This window comes from Zosterops lateralis, assembly GCF_965231275.1.
Source record: "Zosterops lateralis genome assembly, chromosome: 2".
Taxonomy (NCBI): Eukaryota; Metazoa; Chordata; class Aves; order Passeriformes; family Zosteropidae; genus Zosterops; species Zosterops lateralis.
Genome location: NC_139763.1, coordinates 113,121,200 through 113,147,203, shown reverse-complemented (window position 1 = coordinate 113,147,203; position 26,004 = coordinate 113,121,200). Strand labels below are relative to the sequence as shown.

Genomic DNA, 26,004 nt, shown 5'->3' with positions numbered 1-26,004 from the left:
TGCGAGAGAAGTCTTTCGGTACACTGTCTTGGAGCATGCAACACCTCATCTGAGATAAAAGGAATGAAAGTGCACTATAATTTCCACAGGAGGCACACAAGGAGTAAAGGACTTAACCTAAATTAAAAGGGATTTAGCAAGACACTAGGAGTCTAAAAGTAGGGACAGTGTAGCTCCAAAAGAAATTACTCTATAAACTTTTCAGAGTCTCTAGAATGGAACAGTAAGAAATGTTTTATAAACACTACTTCAGAAGGATTTAGGTACTGTTGAGTCTAAACTCTACCTCACTGGAAAGGACTGACTGAGTGAATTCTGAAACATACGCAAAGGCTCAAAGTAAGAAAAGGAAGATATAAAAAGCCAGGAGCCATGAAATCTACAATCTTCAAATTCCTGCGTGTGGCATTTCATAGTTACACTGTAATATGCCCTTATAAAAAGACTTGAAATCTTTTGTTTTGGCTATGGAATGTGCAATTGCAAAGACTAATAATTCAGTTCTAATGAGAAATAACTGAGTTTTCAAAAGAAGGGAAGGAGAGAATTTGTCGTGACAGCTGTTTCCTTGAACCACAACTTCCAAAACACATCTCTTCATTCTGTTCCTTCCTTTACCCCTGGGTTCTTCAAGTTCTTTCAATAATAAAAAGAAAATGGATACATTCTTAGCAATCCAACAGTTCTGTTGTGCAGCCATTGATAAAAACACACAAAGTTACTTCAAATGGGAAGAAAAAGGTTTGTAGAGAAATAAATGAAGTGAAACTACCTGGAAGTATTACTAAACTTTTGTTTTTCTTTAAGTATAATGCCTAGGATTTCCTCTACTGAGTGGAACATTAAAATTTCTTTATACCAAAAGGTGTGCATCTGTACATTGCAAGCCTAATGCTTAAGGCACTTTCTCCTCACACAGTGCAAGAAGGAAAAGAAAGTCAAAATGTTAAATCCACCTTTGCAAAAGGATCAGATTAAGCTTGCATTATTGTTGACTATGAAAATACTACATTTGCAGGTGCAAATGAGAACAGACAAAAAGGCAAGCATCATGAGTAACGCTGATTGTGCAAGTCAGTCTTCCTTTAACAGATGGAGTAGATTTATTAAAAACCTGTTCTTTTTTTACAGCTGCTGAAATGCTGCATTTGGTAATAAGACAAACCAAGTTTCCTTATACCTCCTACCATCCAGGATGCAACCCTCAAACCATTTATGACCACTGTGACTTTTGGAAAAGCCAGTGCACAATTCTGGCTGTTCTAGTACACGTTAACATTTTCATTCTACCCCTTAACTTAGTAATCATGTCAAAGAAAGGTAGTCAGTCAAGCTCACAGAACATATCCGACAAATCTTTATGCATGGAATACATTCAACAGCCTTTGGAAATGGCTGGAGGTTTTCTATGGCATAAAAGACAGCTCTGTTACTTATCTGTGACTTTCTCATTCCCAGTTTGGATGCTTTAACTTTGGATGCTTTAAAGCTCAGTGACTCTTAACATCCCAAGTTCCAAATGCATAGAGGTAATTAAGCAGTAAGGAATAGTAAGGGTGAGTTATAATTAATTTATGTAATTATACCTATGTAGGATAATAAAGGGAGTCAAATTTGAGAGACAAGATCCCGTCAGCAACTCAGTACAGCCACTCAGAACTGCTTTGCAGAGGGGAGTGATGATGACCAAAGCCATCTGCTGAAGTTTTTCCATCCTGTGCCCACCCTTCCATGCTCTCCTCACAAGACACTGCCCTTCCACACTCCCTTACATGACAATGTTAACTAACACAGAGCCCTGAGACTTGGCCTTTTAGGTGCACTGCGTTTTTTAAATCTACAATCCAAATAATTACAGGCAAGCAGGTTACAAGCAAAGTGTAGGTTTCTTCCAGAAGCAGTCACTAGATCTCTACAGGAGCCTGGGAGGGCTCCATGATCACACTGGTTTAGGCTTTTGTTCTGCTGTAGATGTTCAGTTCTTGCCTTGTAAGTCCTCCAATATGATGAAAAGTTCACAAAGATGCCTTTAACTCATAACATGTTTTCAGTCTACCTAAAACAGCAAAGACTGGCCAAGGGCTCTCATCTTTGTTGCCAGTAAGAACCTGACCAGACACTAAAGGTGTTAAAAAAAAATAAATTAAAAATCCTACTTTTCCCACAGCAGTTGGTGTTTCTTGATCACTGACTTGTCATGCTGTGTAATTGTAAGGAATCTGCCTTCAGCCTTCCAGAAAAGAGAATCCTGAAATTCACCTTGGCATGTTCAACTCAAGACCTACTCTTCTCAGCTTGACCATCTGCCATGGGTAATGTGGGCTCTTGCAGGTTTGATTCATACCCTTTGTCACCTCACTTCTTCAGTACAGTTGTACAGCACAGTAAGTGATAGCAAAACTAAATACTTCTATTAATGGGATTGCTATTAAATCTAATTAAACACAGACTCCAAGAGAATCCAGCTTACTGTTCCACTGCCATAGCAGGTTGTCAGTACTAGAAACTATGACACAGAGGTGAGTTTGTTCCTAATAGCCTTCATTTCCTCAATGGCAATTTTCTGACACTGAAAATTAGACACACAGAGAAGGTTGTGTGTGTTTTCTTTCCAAAGGAGTGAAAAGAAAAAACACACAAAAAACCCCAGCCACAGTTTAGTGCATAGATAACACAACTGCCTACAGCACACAACTACCACTGAGGACATTTTATACAGAGTTGCTAATAATACCAAGGATTTAAATCCAGTTTTCAGATTGGACATGCTGAGAATGAGCCCATCACTAATAAAAGAAAGTTTAAAAAGTTCAAGTCAAGGTTCTACAGACAAAAGATAATTGTACAATTGATAAAGAGATTTAACTAAACTCTCTTACGTTTAGGCCATCATGACCAAAACAGAGGGGAGAAAAATTCTACCGCAGGAAGCACTAAATAATTCCACTTGTTTAATAAAATCTACATAGATGTACTACATATAAGGCCATAGAATGGATACATAATTAAAATATTCTCCACCTGCACTGCAAATGGTGTAAAGTAACTACAGCATCAAGAAATTTGGATTTTATATATCCCACTACAAAACCTCCTTTGATTTTTTACCTCTACTTCTTTCATTTCCTGTATTTATTAGCAGAACACATTTATTTTTTCTCCCCAGAAAAACAACTATACACTAAAACAGAGGATTAGAGCCTGAAAGACTTAGAGAAATGCAGGTTGGGGGACCTCCTGTATAAACTAAAGGAAATTGTTTAAAATCAAGTATATTTAATGCTAATTTCATATATAAAATACCTACTCTCTTAGGACAAAATTCACATTTAACCTTCCACTTGTCCCTTTGTGAAAGTCATTCCTGTCAGGGAGAAGCTACTCTGAAGAATATTCAGTGACACCCTTCTCCAATTTTGTTTTGATGGAAGAGTATCCAGCTTTTGCCTAAAATTATTTACTGCATGACCCCAAAATAAAATCCACAATATGGGGGAGGGGGGAAGTGAAAAAAAAAAGATGGAAAGTCCAGTTATTCACTCTTTGATCAGTACCATACGTACATGTAAAGGTAATACCTAAAGGTAGCTCAAAAAAACCACAAAGAAACCAACTAAAACAAACAAAAAAACCCAAAAGAAAACAAAGAAAAAAAAAAGAAAACAAACAAACAAAAAAACCCCCACCACAAGAACAACAAACCCCACTGAAATAAGAAAAGAGAGAATACATAATAATCTAACAAATGATAAGTAAGAATTATCTGCAGATTAAAGAGCTTTAAGGTTTTATTTCACAGGCAAGGTTTTATTTTCCATGCCTTTAAAGTAAACTTATGAAAAGAAAAAACACCTACTGGTGTCTGCCTGGCTGCCCACGCTGATGTATCTGTCATTCCCAGGAAGGGCTGTTTGGTAGTAAGTTGCCTCCTCTAGCTGGGGAACCTTGGCATTCTTTGCAGTGAGAAAAGCCACAGCCAGCTCCAGATTACCATTGCTGTCCTTTAAGCATTAAAAAAAAAAAACAAAAAACAAAACAACAAGAAGTGAGAGTTCCCTCACCCTTTCTTTAATTTTTCTTAAAGGCAAAGGATGTGATTAGCAACTTCAAATCAATAGCCATTGTACTGTCAGGTAAAACACTAACTCAAAAAGAAAGTTTACAAACAAATATTCTGCATATTTCACTATTTCTGACCAAAATAAAGATAATACATCTTATAAAAATTGTTTTGGTGGAGTTTCACTTATTTCAGGAAAGGAAAAAAAATGTCTTGTAGCGTAGGTCAACTTCTCAACAAACATAACCAGTACATTCACAGGAGTCAGGCTTCAACAGGAGTCAGATGAATTCTTCTGAAAGTACAGGGTTTCATTGTTAAAGCCAGAGATCCTGGCTTTTGAAAAGCAGTTGTGCACATGTATGCTAACAAAAACTAACCTATTTTTGATTTAAACTACTATATCCTCATTTACCATGTATAAATGGCTAAAAAGTCCTGCTTGAGGGACACGAAGCATGTTTAAAATTTTTATATGTATTTATGTATACAGAAAAAGAATACAGAGAGATCTGCCATTTTTTATTTGCATCAAAGAACTCTCCTTGAAATAAATTACAGTCGTTGAAAAAAACATTGAAACAATAGCAAATTAGCAAAGGCTGGCAAGTTCAAGCAGAGTTCTTCCTTCTACACAGTGAGCAAGGCCTGTGCATGATAGAGAACAGCCACACCTTGACAAGAAGACACCACTTGGCTCCTCAGGAGCTGAACACCTGTAAGTAGCACCAATGTATGCCAAAACAATTCACACAAAGGCTAAAGGCAAGTCATAGCATTCCTGTCTTTTCAATTTCGAACATTTGATTAATTTTTAGGTCAGTACCGAAAGAGAACAAGATTCCTTGTAAAGTGAACAAGCCATCATTATCAGCTTTTTCTTCCCCCTACAATAAATTCAGGCTGGGAAGGGAAAAAGGAAGGAAGGGAAAGAAGGGAAGGAAGAGAAGGACAGGAGTAAGCAAGGTTGGGATTTATGGCTTTCAAAGGCAGTTAAGATGCATTCAGCTACAAGTCAGTTATCTTACCTTCAGTGCCTGTTGTAGTACCTGGATGTCATTGATACCAGTGATCTCCCTCAGCTGATTTAAAAATGTTTGCTGGTGCTACAAAAAAAAACCAACAAAATAGATCTTTGAAATAAGATTAGAGCCAAATAACAGCAAAACCAATTCTTAACGGAGTACTCTCCTCCACAAATACTAAAGGCCTCTCCATATGAGGTTTATACACCACAAAGGGAATCTTCATTACTTGAGTTTGTCTCAGTTTCTGCAATTTGGGCATTTTTAATTCCCAAATGTAATGACTTTGCATTTTGGTGGGCTTGCTTGGGTTTGGATTTTTTTTAAAACAAAAAAATGGGTAAGCTTATGCAACATGGGTTTAAGAGGCCTATATAAAGTCACAATTGGCCCTTCTAAACAAATAAAACTCCACAGCTTTGGTCTCCAAAGGCAGTTGTGGAAACAGCTGACTGAACTCCCACCAAAACCAACTTCTTTAACTCTCAGTTATTCTCAACCCCATTATTTCTTTAATGTAAATAATTCCTAGTCATTTCAACCGCAAAACCAGGAAGTTCAAGTTTGCTGAGCACTGAGGTGTTTCAAGAGGAATACTACAAAAACTCCAAACAAAACAAGTTTCCTGATACTGAGACAGAACTTTAGAAAGCCATCTAAACTGCCTTCCTAGATCAGTTGAATCCAACAGTCCCAAATCACGTAAGTCAGCCCCCACAGCTGAGTTTAAAGGAACATTGGGAATTAGAAAAAGAACAAGAGGTTCTGGGTCTCTTAAATATTCACTCCATAAGAAATTTGAGGCTTGGTTTTGTTTTATTTAAATAAAAATCTGGTCCCACCCCTGTTTAGAGCCAACAGATGATTCACTCTGCTCATGATCTATTCCCATCACAGAGGCAAAAAGCAGGCACTAAGCTGGAATGATCCCTGAACTCCTGTTTACCATTATAAGCATCTTAACCATTAACACCATGAAAACACAGAGCACTGACCATTGTTCCATACTAACAAATTCAATTGTTCCTTTGGCAGATGGAAAATGAAGAAAAAATATTTGAAAATGGTTCTTCTTTTTTATTCTTTGCCCACCACATCCTGAACTCAAAACAGTAATTTCATCTATGAAAGGGAAAATTTTTGTAAAGTACAGGGTTTTGTTTGCATGACAAAAAGCATATTTCCTATTGGAAATAAACATTCTCTTGCTATTCTCCAAATTAATTTTAAAATAGCAACTATAATTGTCTTGCGGCTACTCCTAAAACACTTACCTTTAAACTGAATTATCTGGAATCAAATATTCAAATACCCTTATTCTTCCTTTATCGCTGCTTTGTATAGAGGAGGAAATTAGGATCTGCATGAATGCTGAATTCCCCAGAAAGAAATTAACCTGGCAGGCACTACTTCATGCCCTAATAAGCTGAAATAGAAGGCGTATAGTTCAGGATGTTTTTGAATTATATACACAATCTTCCCTTCATTTATGATCCTAAGAGACACTGCTAACAATCCAATCTGCCTCCTTTTTTCTTTTCCTTTTAAAAACCCTTCTGTTGGCACAAGAAAAGTGAAGTGATGCAGGAAAACAAACTCCCACTCTATCCCCATCCCTCACCCTCTCGTTTGTTTACTCTGTGCATTTCATAGCACTGTACAAAACCACTTGTTTCCCCTTTAAAGTTGATTTCCTGCCCCTAAGTCTGGCAAGAATCAAAGAAATGAAATAGAGTATTCGGGAAAAATAATTACAACAGCATTAAAATTGGCAGCAGCAATTCGAGACATAGCAATGAAGTGGCTTTCTTTTTTAACTTCCCACCAACATGATGATAGACAAAACAGAAAATAGTTTCACTATAAATCATTATAACAAGAAGTTCTAACAGATTCCTGTATCTTCCACAGTATATACAACACTTGGAAAGGCTGATTGGAGGATATTTATCGTTCACAGAGACTGGGAAAAGACAGAAGAGACAGTTTACCAACAAACAATCTCTTATCAGTCCAAAATATTGGCTGTTAATTTATGAGCACAGCTGTGACTTATAAACTTAGACACCTGTAGTTTCTATCCACATTTCAGTACCCCAGTGCAAAAGCTGTGTTTCAAGGCCCCCTTCCCATGGACATACACATTTAACAGATGTCTAAGCACCCAGAGATGCTCCTTTCTCATCAAGAGATGATTTAAGTATCTAAGTATACTTTTTTTTTTTTTAAGGCCCAGAGTTTAAGGTACTCAGCTCCAGAATTTCTAACTGGTAACTAAAAGAACAATATGGAGAATCCATAAGCACCACTGTTAGAAGTGACAGGAATTAAGAGGAAAATTAACAGTTCTCCAGAACACCTTAAATGGAGCTTTGGGGCATTTGTCTGGTTTAGACATTACTGTTTCTTCAGCTAAATGGGGACAAGTTGCCTCTAATTTCTAATTGACTTATTTCTAATCATGAAGAAGTTAAAGAATGGATACCTTCCCTTTCTAGAAGGAGTGTAATTGAAATTAATTCCACCTGATCAACACGTTCAGAAACAATTGTAAAACTGCATAAGGCAGCTAAAAACTCTGACTGGTGGCCTTCTCTTCCACAAATTCACCATCTGCCCTCATCCTCACAAATCTGATGTAACTGCATCCATCATCTTTACTGTGCACTGACCTTTTTTGCAACCAGATGTTTGACTTGTCATTATTCTCCTTCACTGTTATAATGACAGTGTGTTATCACCCATGAAATGGTATTAACACAAGTAATTCTATTTCTTTTCATTACAAGTGACAGAGTAGGCAACTATCAAACCCTCTCCTCATTCACTACCAGAGGGTGAGATTCAATTTTCTTTTTGCTTTTCACTTAAGACACTTATGAAACAACTGCAACCATACTCAAGAGAATTTATATTACTTAATTCCTGATGGGACTTGACTTAGTGCATCTGTACTACTTTGCAAAGTCAAAATGGCTAAATTTTATTTGTTTTGAATATTATTCCTTTAACTCTGGTTGTTGTGGCATACAGGAAACTTATGTTACCCATGAATGAAGCTTGGAGATGAGTTTGTAGTGCAACTGCTGAACAGGTAAGTCTCTCCTGTATGGTAAGAAATATTTAATACAACACTACAGACAGACTTCTACACATAAAGCAAGCCACCCTCCTTTCTCCTATTAATGGTCATTCCGATGACATTTACCCTAAAAACTCAAGAAGCTTGGGCTAACTTGAGCTGAAGTGACTGTAGCATATAAACCCTCAAATGACTAAAACCACAGATATATTAAACAATTACAATAATAATTCACTATAACCAAAAATACCCAAAAAAGCTTCTAGCCCTATGCTAAAACAAACCTAAAAAATGAAGAAGGCAGCGGACAAGTATTTACAAGTGTCTGAAGTACCTACACCAATGTATGCTCATGAAAACAGGTCGCTGAGGGTAGCTTCAGATCACAATTACCAGCTCTAACATAAAAAAGCTATTGTATTTTTTTCAATGCAGCTCTTTGCTGATTCCCTATTTTTTCCAACCTTGCCTCAGCAGAGGTTCAAATTCTGAATTATAACTCATAATTAGAACTGTGCTTTAATTCAGTTTAACAAACAGCCTCTCTTTTCAAATGGAGACACAAACCAGACCATTCCAACAGAACCAAGTCCAACTACTGATGCTAAGAGATCCCCTTCCATTCTTTCAAATTTGCCTGTACCCACTTCTGTTTGCCATCCTATCCTCACAACTGATTCTGTATCTTTTCTCTAGCAGAGATCCTCCAGTTTAGTGAGTCAAGGCTCCAGGAACAGTGTGAGGATGTATGCACACATGTCACACACCCCCATTCTCCATGGAGCCTCAACAGCATTTGAGTTAACTCTAAAAGCCCCCAGGACCTGATCTCTGAGCCCAGACTGTGCTGGCACAGCTGCTGCAGGGTACCCCAAGTCCTTGGCCACACAAAGGAGATGGTTCACTGCTGCTATGGCTGCCCTGGGATCCAGCTTTTCACACCCCTCAGTCCCACTACAGCACGAAGCTGTCTGTTCCCTAGGGCTTTCATGCACAAGCTATTTATTCCCAGCCTTTCCCTTTCCTCTGGCTCCCTGAGGTATGCACTATGCATCTTCAGGCTTTTAGCTCTTGGAAGATTTTCACTAACAGGAAATTCTCCCATTTTCCTGGACGGAAGCCAAATTTGTTTATTAGGAATGCATGCCCTTATTTCCAAGTCTCTCCTTTTTCAGCCATCCTTCCCTTGCTCTCAGGAAATGCCCAATTAAGATTATCTGGTTTATGACCTCACACAATAGCATATTCAATAGCTGCACCAGCACCAGTGAAGCAGAGAAAAGGGTCTGCACTACTATCAGCTTAGGGAGATACTGTGCTCAAATTATTTCCACAACAGTACTGTAAACTCTGATAACTTCCTACAAACAAAGCAAAAAGCGAAATTACACAAATGCTTTTATTGAACCAAGCAAATCTCATAAACTGACTAATACTGAATTACAGTGAAGATAAATTTGGGGGAAATATTAGCCACCTTTTGATCCATTTATTTTCTCCTCTCTGTAGCTTCTGAAGAAGCACATGTAAACTTCGGCTTTTTTCATAGCAACATCCAAATATTTACATTTGCAACACAAGTACTCACAAACTCAGAAGATAAAACAACTTTTTTCCATTTCCAAGCACAGATAAAGTTGTATGTTCACGAATGAATGAGATGATCCAACCATTAGCAAACAAAGCAGGATCTATGGCCTCATTACACACAGTTCATATTGCAATAGTACATAATGAAAATGCATTAGGGACAGCAAGCTGTTTAGAAGTATGGAACACTCCTCCTATAGGAAAAGGCTGAGAGAATTGGGATTGTTCAGCCTCAAACAGAGATGGCTTAGGTGTGACTTGCAGTCTTCCACCACATGATGGGAGCCTACAAGAGAAAATGGAGAGAATTTTTGCCTGTAGTGATGGGACAAAGGGCAATGGCTTCAAACTGACAGAGAGTATGTTGAGACTGAATATCAGGAAAAAGTTCTTTACTGTGAGGGCGGTGAGGCACTGGAACAAGTTGCCCTGGGAGGCTGTGGGTGCCCCATTCCCAGAAGCATCCAAGGCCAGGCTGCTGGATGAGGCTCTGCACACCCTGGTCTAGTGTAAGGTGTCACTGTCCATGGCAGAGAGGTTGGAACCAGATGACCTTTAAGGTGCCTCCCAACTCAGGCCATGATTCTGATTCCTGAGGGATGTATACTTCTATTAGAGACAAAAAGAAAGAAAGAGGAAAATGCAAATGCTGAGAACGGCATCTTGACTCAGGCCCTCCAAATAAATACCACTTTCTTAACTTTCTAGTGCAACGCTGATTTATAAGACCTCTTTAGTGGAGGAAAACTCAAATGACATTGCACAAATATTTTATATTAAAGACAATTCTAATGAAGCCTAAGCTGCAGAGGACCTGCTAATGGCATTGCTTGCAGACAAGTAGCTAATAAGCCAGTTTCCTCATATGATGCTGCTGTAATGAGAAGAACACTGAGAGCTTAGAGGAATGTAATCCTCTATAAACAGGCTTTAGGTTTCTGCTACAAACAAACAGAAATAGTTTAACATACAAAGGACAAGCATATTAAAGACCCTCAATTACTACTCTGAATATCATTTTCTGCCACATTAATCATATCTCCCAGGAATAGTTAAAAGGCCCAGAGACACTGCTGTACATCACAGCTTCCAGCAACACAGATACATTAACCATTTTCTAAATATGCTGTTGGTCAAGTTCCAAATAGTCAAATAAAATCTAATTCCTTCCATGAAAATATTGAGTTTCAGGGAAACTCAGTTTCACAGGGAAAACACACAGTCAGCTCCAGAAGGCTTTGCTTTTCCCAGCTCTGTCCTCAAGATTTTTCTCCATGTATGTACAGAATAAACATATTGATAAAAATACATAAATTAGAAAGTCATTATAGGTATGCATATATTTTAAAGCACTATCTTGCTAGTGCAAAGGCCAAGTTTAATCTCTGCACCAGCTCTAAGGTGTTCCTTAAAGCACAACAGAACTAGGTTCCCTTGCCCAGCATCTGCTAACTGGGCTTCCATTTGTCTAGGTATGAAAAGAGAAACCTCTACATGACATTGTATCCTCTAAGAAAGTAGGTAAAGATATATTTTTATACATACATTAATGGAAAATGCACCTCAGCTTTGGTTCAGACAAAAATCACCAGTGGAGAGCAAAGGACATGCACAAAGACAGCAGATTTTCAGTCTGGGACTGCTCTGCACAGGCTGCCAAAATCCGACTATTACAGCAGCAGCTTGTACAAACAGCAACTGGGCTGAGAGCAAAAACGTATTTCAAGGAGCAAAAGGACACAGCATATGGGAGGAACTTTCAGCCAGTCACAGCCTAACCCAAATAAAACTCACCAGATTTCCACCTTTCAACAGGTGACTTCACAATGAATTTCAATGTTTGATATTAAGGTTTCTACACAACATGAGATCATGCATTCATATAAACACTCACAATTATGAGCCTCATATGTGGCCCAAAAAAAAAAAAAAATCTTTTTCACCCACAGCATATACATCTGTCTTTATTCAAGCTAATAGTTAAAGATTTTGAAATAAAATTTTAAGAAGAGGTTTGAGGAGTTTGGTTTGTATTTTCTGACACTAAATGTAAGGCAAACCCACCTCTGACAGTTATTTACATAAAATCACACACAAGTTATGAGCCAAATCATCACCTGCATGGGGAATACTCTTGCAATGAGAAGGAAAACCACCTGCTCAATTCACAGGGGGAAATTTTAAAATTAGTCTATTAATTGATTTATTAACACTGTTGCTTGAGTCTGTGTTTCTAGTTGTTACTCATAGCTAGTCCTAAATGAGCCTCAGTGACAAGATAATAATCAAGACAGGATGGTAACCTTAGTACTTACGGAAGGAGGTGTCAGAAATATAAAATTATTGAGAATTTTGTGGTCTGTGTGTTTTAAACGATCATAATTTCTCCATACTCTGTTCAGCATAACAGTGAGATTTCCAATAGTAACGACAGGAGCTCTGAAGTTATTTAACTACATTAAAACCAATGAGATCTTCAGTTTCACCTAACTAGACAAAAGTTAAACTTCAGGTTGTATTCACTGGAACCTCCATGGGAAAATCTGCTTCACAAAAATTGCTTTTGATTCTTACATATCCCAGTAACTGTGACAGTAATTAGCAAAAATCTCTGTTCCAATTCAAATCCGTTGGGTGATTAATTACTGGGGGCAGTGGGAAGGGTCTTTCAAAGCACCAGCACATATTATCTGTAAACTACACATAAAAATCAGGAGGATTCCTCCAAGAGCCCACCCATGGACAACAGCTGGGCAGTGCCACATTACCAGTAGTTCACAGCCTGTCCCACCTCAACACCAAGTGGCCCATCAAGAACATGCACAAGCCATGGCAAACTAAAGCCAGAGGGGTCAGCCAGAGGCAAAGTTACACAGATAGAAAGGAGGATGAGGCTGGAGGATGATGACACATGCACAGCAAACTGTGTGTGCATAAATACACATACACAGAACTACAGGGGTAGGGGTTGGGAGGCGCTTCTGGTGATCATCAACACCTGCTAAAGCAAGATATACACATGAGGAAAGGCTGAGAGAAACAGGGCTATTCAGGCTGAAAAAGGGAAGACTTCAAGATGACCTAACTGTAGCCTTCTAGTACCTGAAGGGAGCCTACAAGAAAGATGGAGAGAGACTATTTACAAGTGCCTGGAGTGACAGGACAAGGGGGAATGGCATCAGACTGAGTAGGTTTAGATTAATATTAGGAAGAAATTCTTTACTGTCAGGGCAGTGGGCACAGGTTGCCCAGAGAAGCTGGGGATGTCCCATTCCTGGGACTCTCCAAGGCCAGGCTAAATGGAGTTCTGAGAAACCTGGGATAGTGGCAGGTGGCCCTGCCCATGGTGGAGGTTGGAACAAAATGAATTCCATTTTCAACCTACATCATTCCACAATTCTATGACATTTTTATATTCCCTCCTGGCTACTTTCTGTTCTAAAAGTTTATTTCCTGATTTTTTTCTTCTGTTCACAGGTATTTACCATCATGCATAAACATCCCATTATACAGAGTCGGACCAGATAGCACAACCAAGACTTAAGCTTTCTCCTCACCAGAATGACTATTGCCTAGGGTATAATTTTACTGTAGCCACTACTAAAAATGTTCAGTCTTGTCTGTCAGGTCTAAAACAATACTGTCATGAGGTCCACATTTTTACACTTTGAGATAATTTCCTTTGCATCCCAATCACAGTTTAACCCATCACACCAAATATAAGCCATTATGGCTCATATTTGATGCTTTTCACAGACCTAACTCTAAAGTGGAAAAGGCAATCCCACTAGCCCATTCAAACCTTCAGCATTTTTATAGGGCTGTTTTCCTCCAAACAGACATCATAACAGCCTCACCCTGCTCTGCACAATACAGAAGAGCTCCCAAGAAAACACCAAGATAGCCCCATTCATCCTCCTCACTCTGCTGTTATGATAACAACGATTCTAGGAGCAAACAAACCAACTCTGGAAATTCCAAGTGTCCTTAGATCAGCGGGATCCCAGGCTCCACAATACTTACAAACAATAGCACTCACAGGGGCTGTCAGACCACAAGCGGCTTCTGAGGAGTCAGCTGTTCTTCCCAGGCTGCAGCTCCTGCCAGTGCTGGCCAGCTCAGATGTCTCTTGCCCCTAGGAGCCAGCACCAGCACCCAACCAAACCTCTGCCAAGCCAGGCCAGGCTCTCAATAAACCATCAGAGAGCTGCTCTCTGCATTCACTGATTTCCTGCCAACTTAATAAGAGCCAGGTGTGCAACAAGGGAGATGATAAGACAATTTCCACTGAGTTTAACTGTTGTAGAGCAGCAGCCTTATGAGTTGTTTCTCTATCATTATTTTAATACTTCTTTTATCTAGTGAGAGAAACTGATGGGTGAAAAATGCCTCCTGCAGTTCCCACCTTACTCAGGCACTACTGCAGAAAACTTACACCAATGGGAGATGATTAAAAATCTCACAGTGCCAGAGATGTGGTGCTCCTGGTGTACACTTCTCACAAATGAACATACACAATCAGACCCACTCCTGCATGGGCCAAAATGCCATACACTGTTCTCCACTTGCTGCTTTAGGTGTGCACATCCAGAAGGATTTCATTTACTGCAGCTGTTAATGGCACAAAGATCAAAGCTTCCACTTGACGTCAAACAACTCTGCTACATGCCCTAGGTAAGTGATACCAGGAAGATTTTGCAATTTTTTTTCCACACAAAATTCAACATAATACAGCAGAGAAATTGTAAATAAATTTAAATTACACCTTTTTTTTCACAGACAGGTTTGTATTACAAAGAGTCTACTGTATTGAATAGAATGGACACATTTGGGGAAAGAGTTCAGCTGTCTGTTTTGAATAAGAAGGGAAAAAAAAAAAACAAAAAACAACCGAACTTGACAGAAAGCCTTTCAATAAAGGCTCTTCCATTTAGTCCAATTAAAAAAAATAAATTAGTAACATGATTTCCTACAGAAACAGGCCTTGTAATCACAGGGTGGGCACATACCCAGGCACGTCTGCCCTCCTGCCTCTCGAAAGCTCAAGGCCACCTCCAGCAGCTTGGCCTGGCCCCAGGGATCCCCAAAAGCCTCAGCAGCACCCCCAGGCTTCTTAGCACCTTGGCCAGCCAGAGTGTAGCTCCTGATCACACTGCCTGCTCTTGCCCATATCTTGGGCCACAAGAAGTTAGAGGAACAACACAGAGGGCTTGGGAAGAAGAACAGAGGGGAAGCAGCTCCACTCCACCACAGCGAGATCTGCCAGAGGTGAACTCACCCTACAGCCTCAATTGGTCACCCTCTCCACAATTGTTAGTGCATTATAAGACAAAATGACATCAGGAAAGTCACACACCTCTATTTGCAGCATTCAGTAAAATGATTTGATAGCTCATCCTGCCCTCCACTAATCATCTAAAAAGAAATCGTGTGAAGAAACATGTTTTTAGCCTGGGAAGGGGCACGTGGGCAAGGACAGACACAAGGCACAGCTCTGCACAAGAACGAGCCTACAGATAACATTAAGCCATGTAAAATCAAGGGCAGTGTTGAACAGGTCACCTGGAAGGTTACAGGCTTCTGTAATCGAAATGCACATTTGCCTCACCTCCCACAGAAAGCTGAAGGTGCTATATTCTAATACGTTTGGACATGATCTCAAGAAATCTCCAACAACTTTGGTTCCTAAGCACTGTTCACTGTAATTTAGCCCTGCCAGTTTTCCCTGTGTCAGTGGTGTTTGACTTTCTGCCATCACCACACCTACCTGAAGCTTCAGAAGCTGACTTGAACAAAAGGAGTACAAAATACTCCTCTAATGAGTTCACATTTCTGGAAAATTATTTGAAACAAAAATTTGAATTCTGTGCCGCCTTCTTAGCAGCAGCATTATGCCAACACATTCGCCATCAAACGACAGAGATGAAAAACTCTGATAGTAAAATCTTCAATCTTTTTGTTTAGTTAGGTCACTAAGTACTCAGTACCTTCCCTGGCCTGTAAAAACTCAGCAGAGCCTGTGCACTGCACACACCCCGCACTCAGCACTAGCAGTGGGTGCCACATTTACCAGTCACCTTAAAATCACCCCCAGAAAAAGCTTCAAGGCAACACTACAACTTAGCAAGAGCTGGAACTGGTGATGATGGGGAAATCTGTCTATCTTCATCATTAATAAATCCAGAACTTAACCTGTACACCAGCAGACTGTGCCCAGAAAGGCAGCCCAGGCAGCTTCAGGAAAGGGGACAACTATGGTCCAGACAGGGCTGTCACAAGAGACCTTCTGTGGCTTTCAACACTAAGTCCTGTCAAACATATGCAAGACCAGAGAGAACTATCAAAATTTACCAGTAAGCTGTTGGTTATTTTTTAATTTCCAAACAAGTAATGGGATACAGACAGAGAAGACTTAATTCTAGTATCCCATTAAAAAAATGTTATAAGCGTAAACCCAAGAATTAAATAAAACTTGCCAATTATTACTACCAAATAATTAAAAGATTCTAAAGTTAGAAAACTACAGAGTAGTGGCAAAGTCTCTAAATGAAAGAAAAAGGTCCTCAAACAAGTGGGAAATTACATAGAAATACAAACAGAATCTGAAGAAAAGTAGCTAACAGGCAGGAAAATAGTTAATACCAAGAAGGGAAACCCCTGCGCAAGCTGTCTATAAAGCTATTTAATTTTTTAAAAATCATATTTACAAGCTTAAAAATGTTCTCATATATTTTCCCATGGTTCTCTATCACAACAAAGGAAAACTTAAAATCTGCAAAGTATAGGAATGCTTTTGCAGTCATAACCTAATATTTCTGGGATACAATATAATATTTAGTCCTCTAACCAGGCCACTTTTACCTATGCACTGTAAAGTCTTAGGGGAAAAAAAAGAAAAGTACTCTTGGAACTATTGTGGTCCCAGAAGAAATTTCTGTTTCAAAGTAACTAACTTTCAGAAGAATAAAATGAAACCAAAAGCAAAAGGGAAGTGGAGGAGGAGTCTGTTCCTGCCATCTTCTCTTCTGAAAAGAATGAAGAACATGCATCAATGCACACCCAAACCTTTTCCAGATGCTCACTTTAAAGCACTGTCACAGCACACACCTGAAAGTAAATGAATACTATTTTCAACTTCCATGTGACATTCTTTTTTTTCTTTTTTTCTTTTTTTTTTTTTTCCTGGCTTAATCCCAGTAAAAACACACCTAAATTCAATTTTTCAAAGTGGCTTCATGTTTTAAAGGAGATTTGATTGAAAATCAAAAAGTGTCATTTTTAGTTTGAGAATAGGAATAGAAATTTCAAGCACAGGTATCTGACTTTCCTTGGAGTCACATGGCTGTGAGAAGGACAGTCATCACAAAAACCATGTGTGACCTCAAGCCTACAATTTACTATTCAACAAAAGTAAAAACTGGTATGAAATACAGCTGCATAAATCACAGTCCAAAGGCTCCACATCTCAGACTCAGACCCTAATGCCAAGGGAACATCCTCTTCTACAGGAAGCCCTCTGCATTTTGGGGCGCACCACCACTGAAATGATGACAATTAACAGGATGAAGCCACGGGGGGATAAAATGCCATTATAACCTGTGCATTTATTTTCATTAATTCTATGTATATGGTTAGATACCAGGGTCAATTAGGTTTAAATAGCTCTAGATCACACCTTGAAGACACTAATGTTTCTCTGACAAGTTTTTATTAAATACATTGTTGTGTCTACCTCTGCTTACTGTAAAGCTGAAAATATGCTTTTGCCTGATGGCTAAAAAAGCTTTAGTCAAGGCTATTTTAGGCACAATCTTCATTTTCTTGGCACCTAAACTTTGATAAGCTTGACGGTTGCAAATTAGCTGATAACTGAAACATTTTAGAAGAGATACTGTGCAGAGTATAATTTTTTTCATCAAGAATCCACCAGGTAAAATAATTCAGAAACCAAGTATAAACAAAAGCATCAAGTCAAAGCTGTACATCTCAGAATAAAACCAGTCAGAATCTGCATATCAATATTTACAATGCCCTTAAAAAAAAGTGTTTTACATACATGAATCTGTGTCAGGGGATGTTTTCAAAGTCAAACTAATTTCACTCGAGCATTCAAGCTGTTCCACATCACATCTCCTTTGGATTCCACCTCTCTAACACCCTTAGAAGGAGAGATATCTTAAAACTGGACACTCAATGGTGCTACTGCTCACAGCAATGCTGTTCCTGTTAAAGTCCCATCACCAGGTAACACCAGATTTCAGAAAAACTCTCATGCTGATGGCATTCAACATAGTCCTGAATTTCATCCTTTATGACAAAGAAAATCCAATGACATCTCCAAAACAATAAAAACTAAAAAACTCAACTAAAAATAAAAATAAAAATAAAATAAAAAAATCAGTGCCTTCTTAAATTGCAAGAGTCTAATCTGAACAGATTTTCATTGTGATTTTCAAATGCTTTGAATGAATGATGTTACTAAATACATGGGAAAACCACTCTGTAACTAAACAGAGAACTCAGAAAGCCTGTCACCAACAACTGAAGTCATCACAGTGTCCAGTTCATGACATTTTGTGTCAATCTGTCCTTATACCATCTTAGGACACAGTTCTTCCTCCACAGCATTTCAGAACAACCTCAACATTTTGAGTCAATGTTGCTTAACATTTCATTCACATTAAAGCCCAAAACCACAGATTCTGCACGACAAGCACAGGAAAACTACTGTGCAGTTCAGTACGCTAAAACCACCCCTCTGCCAGAAGACAGAGCCCTGTGAGTGTCAGCAGGAGTCAGCACACCCCCACAGCCACTCCAGAACACAGACTGGTGTACTTACCTCAAATATTGAGGCAGGGAGGTTTAACCCTCTGCAGCCAAGAGCTACTTTATCCACTTCTGAAAAATGGGGTGCTAACAGAGCACCAGTATGGGACAGGATCATTTAGAAAGAAGTTCCATGAAAATTTTCCACCAGTGGTCTGTAGAGCTCTTAGTCAATTGCAAGTTTTGAAGTCCTACAGAAATCTAGAAATAAAAAAATGTAAGCCCTGCAATACAATGAGAGAGGGCAAACTGCAATGCTAAAAGAAAGCAATATTTTAGATGGTTACCACAGCACACACTACAGCTGCTCCCGATTGTACCTGCAAGCTTGGCTAAGGTGGGCAGGAACAATACAGCTCATGATAACATCTATATTCAGCACAGTATTAATGTAAATTAATATGGAAAAATCTGACACGTGCTGTTCAGAATACACTGTGTTGCCAAAGTAAGAGTTACAAGGGTTCACAAAAAAACAGCAAGAGATGGCATTCGCCAGCCTGAGGAAACAGCAAAAAGTATTTCCTTTTGCTTGGCACAAAGCCTAAGTTTGTACCTTTACTTGGTACAAAGTCTGACTGGTACTATCATGCAAGGTATGCTCTGCAAGAAGGCATCTCACCACCTCATCTTTCCTTCAGCCCCACAGCTTTAACACTCTCTCCCTTTTTTAACTAATAAAAAAGATGAGCTTATAGAAAGCTTTCAACTCACATGGTTTTGCACACAATTAACTCCTGTGATTCACAGTATCAGCTTTTCCCTATTAATTGTGCTTGACCACCCAGAACACTGGACCTATCACAGTCCCAAAGGGAACAGAGGGAGCTTTCATCCCATGTATCACACACACAGCTCCCTGGTAGAAGTCACACATGAGTGACATTAGATTCACTTGACTACTGAAACTGAGCCCATTTTCACTCCAGTCTAATATTTTCCACTCTTAGCAGATGTTGACTTCTTTAACAGCACCCCAACTGATAAAGTGTAATCATCAGCTAACAAAAGCCATCTCTAGTTCATAATGTGAAAAAAAGACTGAACTCTACCCTGAATTCATAAAACCTTTTTGAAATACACTGTCACAACATCCTCTCCTACATTACTCACCTAATACTCTAATTTGTGATTTGAATTGTGATGCTACACTGCTACCCCAGGCACAAGTAATGGACCCCTGGCTGAAAATATGAATTCTTTCTATTTAAAGGTGTCCCTTTGCTGACTGAAGACCATCACATTGGTAACTTAGTCACCACGATTTGATGGGGAAGTTTAAAAACAAACCCAGCTAAAAAAACCTCAAGCAAAAAGAAAAAAAAATCCCACGGACAAACAAAACAAACAAACAACCTATATACACACAATCCTTCACTATGACTCAAGGCAACCTACACCCACTTTAAAATAATCACAGTGGTTATCACAAGAGAACTAGAAAGTGAAAGCCATCAGGACACTTTCATTTCCAAGAAAATCTGATCCCACACCTGTGGCTTTTCTACTCAGAGAAAGCAGAAAAGACTTTTCTCTCTCAGGTTCCAGCAACTCACACACAAACATATCCCCCTGAAGTTTTTAAGAGTTCTGTTCCCTAACAAGAACAGAAAATCAATTAAAAAAAAAAACCAAACAAAAAACACGACCACCTAAACAAAACCAAAAATTCAGGCCTTTAAAGGAAATTATTCCTACATGAAAATATGTAAGTGAAGACACAGCTCTTAAACTTTTTGTTTACTTTTTATGCGAAGGAATGTCACATTTGACTCTTGACTAGCTGGGAATTGAAAATCAGTATCTTCACTAGAGACAGTGAAGAGCAGCATTATTTCAATATATCTTCAGGCACCTGTGGGCGCCTCAATAATCCCCCTGTCACTGGCACTGGCTGTAAGAGGGTGACTGACACAGCTCCTCAGATAACACCCAGCACAGGTGAGTGTCAGAGACCTCCCTGCTGGTTTTGCAAAGATCTAAGCCCAGACTGAAAAGGCATCCTCCAGGTCCCCTGGGGCCTCAGGTTGATTTACCAACCTGGCCACTTGGTATCCAGCACCTGAGACATCCCTCAACCTCATAGTTCACATCACTAGAGCTATAGAGCCAGCTGCTCAGGGACTGAAAAACTGGGCTGTCAACTCTTGGATGGGTCCTTCAGCAAGGAAGGAGAGAAAACTTAGGCAGAAACAGAACAGCAATTCCATCTTTTATTTTACCTTTCACTCCCCTTCAGTTACTCAAGTCCACGGACACCAGCTGAACCCACAGAATTAAGGAGATGCCGGCCACAACAGAGCTTCTTAGGCACAAGAATGTAAGAAAGGCAACTGTTCAATTATCCTTCCACTTATCTTTATGAAGCACTTTTTAAAATGTGAAATATTTTTCTATTTTAAGACATGGATAATTTGCTTTTTTGACCTTTTTATAGTATCTGATGGGTTTTACCATCTTTTTTAGCTGCTGCTCATGGTAGCTGTGAATACAGGGTTATCCTAAAAATACTGGAGAGGGAGGGAGGGGGAAATGTGTGGTAAGGATTTATTACAGATATTTTAAAATAATACTACAAAAGGTTACCAGGAAAATCTATAAACTTTACACCTTCAAATTCTGAAGCAGTGTTTTTCTTTCAAGGTGTGGACTGAACATATTTAAAGACATTATTTCAGACAAATTCTAATGATAGTACTACACTTGTAAACTCCTGCAAACACAATCGAAATCATTACCAGATTTCTGTGAAAGGTTTTCTGAAAGCAAAATGTTTTAAACTGTTGTTAAAGGTTTCATAAGGCTGCTGACTCATATCATATTACACCAATAAACACAACCCTCCAAGATTCTACAAGCTTGCATAGATACTAAACACAAAAAACCCCCAAAAAACCAAAACTAAACACACACATCTCCACCCACTTCACCAAAATCCATCGAACACTCACAAAACCAGAAGGCATTCAGCAGACCAGTCTGACAAGGGTCTTCAAAATTACTTTGAATCACTGGCCTTCGCACCTTGCTCTAGCTTTCAGAAACACCAACAGGAATTTGTTTCAAAGGTATAACTACAAGTATTATAAAGTTTTTTGATATGAGCTTCTTAAATACAGAACAAGATGCATATATTTACAAGCATAACTCCACAGTACTTCAAGTAACGTTTGCAAATTACTCAGTAGTTGGTGCAAACATTTTAAGTAAACCTATGTGGTTATTCTGCTCACCCTGGTCACAGAGGTACTAAAGCTCTGGGTACCAGCACTGGCAGCTGTAACTCCCCATATTCAGGCCCTCCAAGCCTGCCTGTCACACAGTCCAAACACAGACAGCTCTCCATCCATGGGGAGATGCAGAAACCATCTGCATTCCATTACCCAGAGGCCATTTCTCAGGTGCAGAGGGACACCTGCATGTTGGTCACAGGCAAGAGTGTCTCTGGCCTCATGATCAGTGAGGGAGCCTGCAGCCTCTTGGATCCACCAGGCAATCCTGAACTCAACTCTCAAAACACAGATATTTTAAAGGTTTGGATTTTAACTCCTTGGAAAGTTGCCACCTATTAAAATGGGGGGAAAAAACAAAAAGAGTAAAAAGAGTACACAGCTCCCAAGATACCATCTTTGTGCACCAGGTGCTCAGTAGATACTTTGCAATCACTTCCTGCCATTCAGGACTGCATCATGTCAATTGGTGGAGACAGATGACTCTATCATCCTCTGCATGAAGCAGCTATTGCTTTCAGGAAAAAAAAATACTTAGCCATATTATTAGCTAAATCTTTAACTAATAAGTACATCAAAACCATGGAACAAGCACAGCAGAAGCACACACAAGCTAGCACAATTTTCACCTTTTTACCCCAAAAAACCAGCAAGAGAGAAGAATTTAGTATCAGACCTTGCTTTAAGCCACACATTATTTCAAGTGGTAAATATCCTTAAAGTTTGTGCTTCTTTTAGAAAAAGAAGAATGAGCTGAGCTGGCACAGCTCTGTTCTACTATTATTCTACTATTCCTGAGATTACACTGCCAATGCACTGCTGAATCACAGGTCTGAAATAACAGTGGGTGTGGGAAACCAAAGGACAGATAAAACAGCCTTTAAATCCGTGTATCAACCAAATGTCAGGCTCTCTCCAGAAGCAGCAGAACTTGGTAACACATATTGCTGAGAGGCCAGCTAAGTGCCACCAATTAAAACCCAGCTTCTTCAATCTGCCCTTCTGAGATGACCATCACAGTAATTATCAGAGCTGAGACAACGCTGAAACACGTTTGACCTCCCCACATCACAACTCCCAGTTACCAGAAAAATCCCCATTCCCCCAGCCCCTCAACTCGCGGTGCAGGGGACACTGGCTGAGGGAAGGGTCTGCACAGCATGAGGGCGGCCTGGGAAGGTGCTCCTACAGGAGGAAAATTGATGTACGCAGGCACCAGCCATGCAGGGCTGCCTGGATGACGGGAAATCCTACCACACACGTGCCTCGGTTCCTCAGCAGCAAAATGCCTGACAAAAAAAAAAAGGATTGGACGGGACAGAAATACAGATTGGACAAAACAAGAAGCTACTTTTTTTTACCTTCTCATGTTGCTTACCTTTATTCACACTCTTCAGTCGTGCTGTGATCATAACCTATAACCTTCAGACACCGAACAATGTCAGAGAAGCACACAAGGGCCATGAGCAACGAGAAAAATATGATTAATTATTTGCTTCGGGACATAAATTACAAGTTTTAACTACGGGTCAAGATGACCAGGAGAGATGAAAGAAAAAACTTCTTTTGACCTGATACAGCTGCTTTAACTACACAATAAACTAAAGATAGCTTCAGTGGGAAACAGGCTGTTTGTAGTTAGAGCATTTATTAATCCAAACCTACATCTCCGAGTGCTGCTGAAGTTTGACACACACTTCCTGTATGACACTAAGAAAACATATGATGAACAATGTTGGGAACCACGGCTCCGAATAAGGTATGCTGATGACTCAGGCATCTCTTGTAAAACCAATATATTTCTACTTGTATGTGGTTTTCTCACGCAATCACTAAACAATTGTAACAAACTTTGAGGTCTCCAGAAGAAACTCCCTTATTTGTGGAGATTAGGTTTTTCCTCATTCAAGGGAAAACAGTAAGTTAGAGCTGTGCTAGCCTCTCCACCTTTCATCTATCCATCAGCCCACTGCACCTTCACCATTCGCCTTCTTACATGCAAATAAATACCTGATCAATGTTAAAGTCTGTCATCCAATTAGCTAGTCATGGGTCTCACTAAGCCATGAGATACTCACTTTGGAGTCAAATAAAACTACTTTACAAAGTACTTTTAGGATTTGCCTTTCCCTCATTCCCTCAATGCATGCAATTAGGGATAAAACAGGTAACAAGTGACTGCAGATAATAAAATAACAATAAAAAAATCCCTGCCATGAAAACCTTGATATTTTATTCAATTTCTCTAGACATTTAAAAAAGTGACCACCACCCACAGATGCTGATTACAACTCCAGAATTATTGCTAGCTTAATTTTTTTACTTGCAGTATGGATTAGCTGGCATACACCACAACCAATCTTAAACCTCCTTTTGGGCTTATCCTCGATTTGAAGCTCAAGTGAATCTGAACGACTGACCCACAAGCAGTAGTTCAGCTGAAAACTCAGGATCTTTCTAGTTTAGCTGAAAAGTAGCATTTCTCCTTCAGGATTATTCTCAGAAAACACAAAAATAGGCAGCACTGATCAGGGTCCAGAACGCACCGTGTAACAGAGTATCTGATGTGATAATTACAATACATTAAGTAACCCACTGACAAGAGGTCTTGTAAAAGATAAACTTGCTCACGAAAGTTGTCAGATGCATAGCAGCAAAATCAGTTTTCAAACACAGCAGGCACATGTAGCAGCAAATTTGCTACATCAACCTGCGAGCACACCCCGGCTGAAAACACTGAGAGAGGAACAGAATCGGTCCGCTCAGCCCTCGCCTTCCCGCTGAAGCAGCCAAAATCACTGCTAACTACTTCCAAGTATGAGAGCAGTCCTCGGCCAGACACGCCCTCCCTCCAAAAGAGCTTCTTGAATGCGAGTTGTACCAGTTTAACCAAAGATACCCCAATCGGCACATTCCCAGTGCCCACTCTTACGGCTGCAGCCATTTAACTTCCACACTGGCTATACCAAATCACAGATACATACACCTTTATCCTCTTACGGAGGCAGCACATGCCATTAAAACATTAATAAAAATCCGGGAAGAGGCAACAGCCGTACCACTAACCAGAAGAGTTGTGTCAACCTACAAGCTGCCTTTAAAACACATTATTTTAAAAGCAGTGCAGTTTAATTTTTAGACATTTCTCTTGACAGCTCAGTTCAAGCAAAGCTTTAGAAGGTATAGAAGGTATATTTTTTTCTTCTTCTTTTGACAGGGAAACATTCTCCGCCGAGTCCTGGCGCACAGTAAAAGACCGGTGAGCGCCGTCATTCCCTTAACCCCGTTCCATGATGCACGCTAACACGAGCCCCTAAACCCGGCACTTTTTCACTCCAGCAGGAGCGCGTCACCCGCTGGAAATAGCGTTCACCTTTAGCAGGCGCGGATGCCGGCGCTGCGGGGTCACGCCAGGCATGTGCAGCATCTCCCTCCGGCCCCCGGGGGGTTCGGCCGGGACCCCGCGCTACTCCCGCCCGGCCTCGGTCCCGCCGCTCTGCCCGGCAGCCTCCGAGCGCAACAGGCCCGCCCGGGGCCGCGGGCAGCGCGCCGGGGCTCCCCCGAGGGCAGCGCCGAGCCCGGGGCCGGAATGACCCGGGGCCGGGCCGGCAGCGGCCCCTGCTGCGGCTCCGCGGCCGCCGGAGCGGCAGGGCCCAGGCGAGGCCGCGGCACGGGGAAGGCCCGGGAGAAGCTCGGCACGGGTGCGGGGGGGACTGGCGGGGGCCGGAGCGGGCGCGGCCAGGCCGGCGCGCGGCGGGGACGCGGAGCCGCTCCAGGCCGGGCCGCGCCGGAGACTCACCTTGGCGGCGCCGCCGGGCTGCAGCACGTTCTGCTCCACCGTCATGGCCCCCGCGCGGCTCCCGGCGGCGCCCCGGGCTCGGCGGGTGGCGGCGGCGCCGTGCAGCGACGGCTGGGCCGGGCCCGGGCTGGGCGAGCGGGGCGGGAGGCGGGGCGGGAGGGGGAGCCCGAGTCACAGCTCGGCACGGGAGGGGGGGCAGCAGCGCAGCCCTGGCTCCGGCCCCGCCGCCGCTCCCGGAGCGCCGAGCGCCGCCCTCGGCCCGGCTGCGGCTCCCGGCGGCGCCGCCCCGCGCACCTGCCCCGGGCGCAGCCCCCGCCCGGCCCCTTCCCCGCCCTGTCACACCGCCCGCCTCCATCTTGGGAGCTCCCGCCGAGCCCTCCTGGCCGCCG

At 40.9% G+C, this 26,004-nt stretch overlaps 1 protein-coding gene across 7 annotated transcripts in view; it reads right to left on the bottom strand.

Annotated features, from left to right (window-relative positions):
- USP25 (ubiquitin specific peptidase 25) overlaps positions 1–25,685 on the bottom strand; it is an 88,201-nt gene extending 62,516 nt beyond the window's left edge. For 3 of the 7 annotated variants that reach the window (XM_083855400.1, XM_083855403.1, XM_083855405.1), the window contains exons 1-3: positions 25,616–25,685; positions 5,089–5,166; positions 3,857–4,001 (exon numbers count right to left, since the gene is read on the bottom strand). In XM_083855400.1, coding sequence (XP_083711526.1) covers positions 3,857–4,001; positions 5,089–5,166; positions 25,616–25,660 — 268 coding nt within the window. In that variant the 5' untranslated portion in view covers positions 25,661–25,685. Of the gene's footprint in view, positions 1–3,856; positions 4,002–5,088; positions 5,167–18,599; positions 18,733–22,901; positions 22,921–25,615 lie in introns of those variants that run through there. The other 4 variants (XM_083855399.1, XM_083855402.1, XM_083855401.1 and 1 more) reach the window with 3 other exon arrangements.
- Between the last annotated feature and the right edge of the window lie 319 nt (positions 25,686–26,004).